At 41.4% G+C, this 6,438-nt stretch overlaps 1 protein-coding gene across 1 annotated transcript in view; it reads left to right on the top strand.

Annotated features, from left to right (window-relative positions):
* The first annotated feature begins 1,591 nt into the window (after positions 1-1,591).
* The window catches only part of RTF2 (replication termination factor 2), a 31,064-nt gene continuing 26,217 nt past the window's right edge, over positions 1,592-6,438 (top strand). The window contains exons 1-3 of the mRNA XM_066236533.1: positions 1,592-1,736; positions 3,890-3,984; positions 4,642-4,735. Of these exons, the coding sequence (XP_066092630.1) occupies positions 1,668-1,736; positions 3,890-3,984; positions 4,642-4,735 (258 nt within the window). The 5' untranslated portion in view covers positions 1,592-1,667. The remainder of the gene's footprint in view (positions 1,737-3,889; positions 3,985-4,641; positions 4,736-6,438) is intronic.

Below are 6,438 nucleotides of genomic sequence, written 5' to 3'. Positions count from 1 at the left end.
AGGTGTCAGGACTATTCTTACATTTATGCCAACTCCAAGAAGCCATAATTCAATATTAAAACAAAATAAGAGAGTGTTTTTATCAGATAATAATTTTTTACATTTAAAAACTACAATTATGTAAAAGTGATGTTTATAAAACATTAATTGTGGCCCTGGACGGTTGGCTCAGCAGTAGAGCGTCGGCCTGGCATGTGGAGGACCCGGGTTCAATTCCCAGCCAGGGCACATAGGAGAGGCGCCCATTTGCTTCTCCACCCCTCCGCCACGCCTTCCTCTCTGTCTCTCTCTTCCCCTCCCGCAGCCAAGGCTCCATTGGAGCAAAGATGGCCCGGGCGCTGGGGATGGCTCTGTGGCCTCTGCCCCAGGTGCTAGAGTGGCTCTGGTCGCAACATGGCGACACCCAGGAGGGTCGCAACATGGCGACGCCCAGGATGAGCAGAGCATCGCCCCCTGGTGGGCGTGCCGGGTGGATCCCGGTCGGGCGCATGCGGGAGTCTGACTGTCTCTCCCTGTTTCCAGCTTCAGAAAAAATAATAATAATAATAATAATTGCCTTGTGGTTATGTTCAATCCAAGAGCCATTGCCCTTTAACTCCAACTTAAAAAACAATGCATGCCATTAACTAACAAAAAGAAATTAAAATCGCATAAAAACTAGAGCATGCACCAAAAAACAGATTTCAGATTTGGAATCAGCGATGCAGAAATATACAGAAAAAGTTCTAAAACTCCATGCAACAGAAAATGGAAAAAAATATTGTTGCCCAGTGAATGGAACAAATAGATTGTCCAGAGCATGACAGCGGACTATCATGGATGTTAGCAGGGGTTTTGCCAGGGATTTGAGTTCTCCTTGTAGATATGATACAGCCTGTCTCTTACCTTTCATCATTTTATCTCTGTTAACTATACCTGCTTTTATTTACAAAAATGTAAATAAATATACATTTTTCAGACTTCAAGAGGCTGTGAATAAAAACGTATGTATCCAAACTTTATGCAAAATTTAATATATGTACAATATACATGACAGTATCAGGAAGTTTCAGGCTTTAAACAAAGGCTCTTACTCCTCCGGAATCACCTATAACATCATTTCAAAGGATTTGCTGTGTTTAGGTCACAGTTGACATTCAGCAAACGTGTTCCCTTTCAAAACAGATAAAAATTAACGGAATAATAAGTAGCATTTATATGCATCATTAATTGCATCAATAAAAAGCAGCCCTTTCCCGCAAGCCGCTCAGTCTAGGGATATACCAGATGCAGTCAGGCTGGAGTGGGACCGGATGAAGAGCACGGGTGCTCCTGAGTCTCTCCCCCACCCCTGGAGCGTGGGTGAGCAATTATGATTGTGCCGCAGAAGTTCAGCGAACACCGGAAAGAAGCAAGGGCAGGTCGTATGGGGGCAGCAGGGGAAATACTGAGCACGAGGGCCTAGCACGAGGACCCGCTAGCGCTTTGGCAACCCATACTGAGGGGCCACGCCCAGCGCTTAGCAACGCTCTCTATGGCAACCAAAACTGGGCAACGGACCCGCCCCGCTGCGTCGCGACTAGCGTGGTGCGTCACAGCGCCGCGCCGGAAGTTACTGAAGCCGTCGCCAGAGACCCCGGAAGTTGGCTCTGTGGAGGATTGTTGCTGACTCTGACAACCGGCTTGCGATGGGTTGCGACGGGGGAACAATCCCTAAGAGACACGAACTGGTGAAGGGGCCTAAGAAGGTTGAGAAGGTCAGCTACTTGGGCCCGGCGGGGGTCTGGGGATGGTAGAGCTCCTTGGAGCGCGGAGAGGCGGGGGTTGGTTTGGGGCCCATCGGTTTCCACACACAGCTGAGCTCATTTATCCTATTTAAGAACTCAAAATTAACAACAGTATTAACAACGGACCTTTATTGCGTGCTTGCTCTTGCCATTCACCCGGAAGTATGGGGTGCCTTGTGCTGTTCTCACATCGGTGCATACTGGCATTATCTTCACTTTGCACACATGGAAATTGAAAGTGAAAAGGAGAAAGTTGAAACGCTAGTAAGTGACAGCTGTTGTCTATCGAGCTTTGTTATACAATAGCATCATTTCTCAGGGCAGTCTTCCCAAGTCGTTCCCTTATCCCCGTGAGACCAGGTCGTCCTCTTACAACTGTATTATCCCCTGTGCACTGCGTTCGTGGTCGATTAATGTCGGTCTCGGGACAGTAAGCTCCTGGTGGCAGAGTCTGTGCCTTTTTCGTCTCTACAGGTATCAGAATTTCTAGCAGACTAAATACAGGATAGTGAATTAGTGAAAGAGTGAACAATTCCTAATTCTCACAGGTAATTGATCAAATTATATACCATTTCCATGCTATGACAGGGAACTTTTGTCAGCACTATGACCAGGCTCTCACAGCCTGTAGATAATGAAACCAAGATTCCCATTCATTTACTCAGGATTTCAAAGTTAAGACTAGTAATTTCTTTTTAATAACAGAAGGCAGGTAAAGCACCTCATTCATACAGTGTTTCACTGCTGGCAGGTTTCTCCGTGCTCCACCGCAGTGTGAATTTTGATGAAAAGCTCTTTAAATTGCCAACGTGTGGCTTTGGATCTGGGCAGTGATAGACTAACAGTTGCAATAGTGTGGGTTTGGCTTGGTTCGGTTAGAAATAATAGAGAATGGCGATTAAAAAAATGGTCTCCAGCCTGACCAGGCGGTGGCACAGTGGATAGAGCGTCTGACTGGGACGCGGAGGACCCAGATTCGAGACCCCGAGGTCGCCAGCTTGAGTGAAAGCTCACCAGCTGGGACCCAAGGTCGCTGGCTCCAGCAAGGGGTTACTCCGTCTGCTGAAGGCCTGTGGTCAAGGCACATATGAGAAAGCAATCAATGAACAAATAAGGTGTCGCAACGAAAAACTGATAATTGATGCTTCTCATCTCCCTCCGTTCCTGTCTGTCCCTATCTATCCCTCTCTCTGACTCTCTTTCTGTCCCTGTAAAAAAAAAAAAAAAAAAAAAAAAAAAAAAAAAGCATGGTCTCCAGTGCCAGACTGCTCTTATGCTCTTATTCTGGCTCCTTCATCTTCTTGCTGTGGGGCCTCTTGATGCCTCATTTTCCTCAACAACAAATGTAAAAATTCTGAGGCACAGGATGTTCATGAGGGAAAAGAAACGGCTTAGTACATACAGTGTCTGGAACACAGCAGATACTTAAGCAGTTCTTGCTGCAAAAAATCAAATTTAAGGGACTTTTTTCTATTTCTATTTTTTCCCAAATGTGCCACCTGATTACATTGTTCAGGCTTGGCATTTTAGGAGGTGGAAAGAGTGGGACATGGAATATTTGTCACTTGAAGGTTGTGGAATGTCAGCATCTGGATTCTCAGATATTAATACGGTGGATAAGATTTGATATGCCCCCTAGTGAACAGTTTTTTAAAAAATCTGTTAAATTAGTGATGTTATAGTTAAATAGATTTTGTGCTGAACTTTTAAATAAGAATGCCTATCTTCTCAGTTCTTAGTCCTTAAATTCTGCTGAAACTTTGGAGCCTTTCCCATTGCTGGAAATTAATCCATACTTATTAATCCATACTTCTTGCTTTTTCTGTATGGCTTCCCTAATTTACTGTTAAGATACAAACATTAATATTTATATGTAGTTTGCATAAGCAATTTAATAACTTGATGTAAATTGTCTCAACATAGGTGTCATGTTTACAGGGGACTTTATTTGACATAGTATTGATTACTTGACTTTTCAAATCCCAGCTTCTTTTGTCACTATCTTTGTAAAAAAAAACAGTCATCACAGTGCGATAATACAGAATAAGCCTTTATATATAGAACTGTGGACCATATGTTTTTCAGAGATGAAAGATAATTTAAAAGTTTTTTTTTTCTTTTAGATTGACAAAGATGCAGAATTGGTGGCCCAATGGAACTATTGTGCTCTAAGTCAAGAAATATTAAGACGACCAATAGTTGCCTGTGAACTTGGCAGGTGTGTTTCTTAATCAAGACAAGTTTTTATCAAATGATTTTTAAAAGAATTTTAACGTGTAAATGCAGTTTTTGGTTCATCAAATGTGAATTAGTGCAGGCAGATTTTTGAAGTGTAGGTTATCATTCCCTGTGGACATACTTCTACACCATCTGTTCAGTTTGGTGTATTTAATACAGGGGTTGATAGGAGTCGAGTTGTAAACGTAAATGTAGGGAAGAGCCATGTGGGGTCATTGGGAATGGTGGGGCCTGGGGGAAGCTGGGAGAGTTCATGTCCTGTCTAAAGGGGTAGTTCCAGCCAGTTGTGGCAGTTCAAGAATGTGGGCCTAGTGAGTCTAGAACTTCCTATTTTATTTTCTAACTCAGAAAAAGTTAAAAATATATGCTTTTATATTAAATTTTGCATTTTTAAAAATCCTTGTTAAAGTCACATTCAGCCCTCAGATTGCCAGTTTGCAACCCTTGTTTTAAACTAGTTTCTTTCTTTGTATGTTCTGGAAATAGTTGAGAAAGGATTAATAAGTTTACATTTTTAGTGAGGTTGGGCATTTCTATTATCAAATGTAAAATGTCTTTGGATTGTACTCAGTTTAGTCTTCCTTTATGTAAAGGTTCATTGTTGGCGAAATGGTTTGACTAATCTTTATTGTTGCAGACTTTATAACAAAGATGCCGTCATTGAGTTTTTACTGGACAAGTCTTCTGCAAAGGCTCTTGAGAAGGCAGCATCTCACATTAAAAGCATTAAGGTAAGACAGGTGATTCCAAAGTGCTCCAAGGGTCTCGGTAGTTAAGGGTATCTTATAGAATTCATATACGTATATTATAGACTGAACTTGGATATTTGGAATTTAAGTCCCACCAGGCCAGCTAACAAACGTGTCATTTGGGACAGTCACTTAAAGCTCAAGCCAGAAGGTCCCACACCTGTACTTTCTGCATTATAAATCTGTTAGGATTTAATATGCGTCAAAAAGAGTTTTGAAAACTCTTAATGTACTGTATAAATGGTGGGATACCTTATTTTTGTAGTTAAAACTCAGTTACTTGAATTTTTTATTCACTTTTATAGACACTTTTATAAAATTAGAGAATTTTATAAAAGGACCACTGTTAAATCATCATGGTTTTATCTCCTGCTGCCTAGAAATTCTGATTGGCAGTTCAAGTTCTTTCATAAAAGTAGAAATACAAGTATTTTAGTAAAGGAAGTCTGTTGAGAGGACAAAATTTTCACATTTGGTCAATGGGAGAAAAATCAGAAAAGTAGTGAAGAATTTGAGAGCCATTAAGCTTGTCTAGGACTTCATCTCTCTTTCATTTAAATAGCTCATTGAGACCACAGAGCCAGCCAGGCCTAAAGCAGAACCAGAGCCCCTGACTCTTAGACTAAGGCTTTGGGTTGTTTTTTATTTCTTTGTTGTTGTTTTTTCTTTCTTTTTTTTTTAGCAGGAGGCAGGAAGGGAGAGTGGTGAGGAGCATCAACTTGTAATTGCAGCACCTTAGTTGTTCATTGATTGCTTTCTCATATTTGCCTTGACCCGGGGGCTCCAGCGTAGCCAGCAACCATGGAGTCATGTCTACGATCCTACACTCACACTGGAGACCCCACACTTGAGCTAGTGAGGTCATGCTCAAGCTGGATGAGCCTGTGCTCAAGCCGGCAACCTCAGGGTTTTGAACCTGGGTCCTCAGCATCCCAGTCCGGCACTCTATCCACTGTACCACCACCTGGTCAGGCTCCTTCTATTTCTTTTTGAATGTTTTATTATTATATTAGGCTTTTTGTTTTAATTCTTTGGGAGTGATTACAAGATATAGGATATGTTCATTTCAGGCAAATTAGTAATTCTGAAATGTAGCGAATCATAGTATAATAGAAATCACTGTGCTGATTTTTGTCATCTTTTGCCTTGAGAAGAGAATTTATTCCTAAAAAATCCATGCTAACATAATTATCTCAAAAATGTGATTATCGTTGAAATGTATTTATACAATTCTGTACTTAACTACAGTATTCAATTTATGTGGTTGAACTTTTCATTTTAATGCCAAAAAATGCTTCTTCCAAGAGTCTCTGAAAGGTAAAAACAAAAAATTCAAGTAAAGTGATGCAGACGTACAAGATTATCATTACTGTCAGTGACTAGTCCACAAACATTCTGAGCAGAGTCCTTGGTGAGACACATCCAGCTGTAAACCAAGAAGCCTACCATGTGCATGGTGGTTTTCCTTCAGCCTCGCAGCTGCTCTCCAGAGTGCTGAAATCAGAGTGGTGCGGTTAAAAATGAAAAAATGCCTCCAGTGCTAGAGTGGGGCAAAGTCACTCCTTGCAAAGTTGAATTTTTTGAAAACCTAACTGGCTGAATCTTGGAATATGATGATATTCTCTGGCTAATATTCTGCCCTGGACTTATTAGACCATGGCCTCCAATTTTACTGTCTCTTCAAC

This window comes from Saccopteryx bilineata, chromosome 6 (genome assembly GCF_036850765.1).
Source record: "Saccopteryx bilineata isolate mSacBil1 chromosome 6, mSacBil1_pri_phased_curated, whole genome shotgun sequence".
Classification (NCBI taxonomy): Eukaryota; Metazoa; Chordata; class Mammalia; order Chiroptera; family Emballonuridae; genus Saccopteryx; species Saccopteryx bilineata.
Note: the sequence above shows the minus strand (reverse complement) of the source record. Positions and strands in the feature narration are given on the sequence as shown.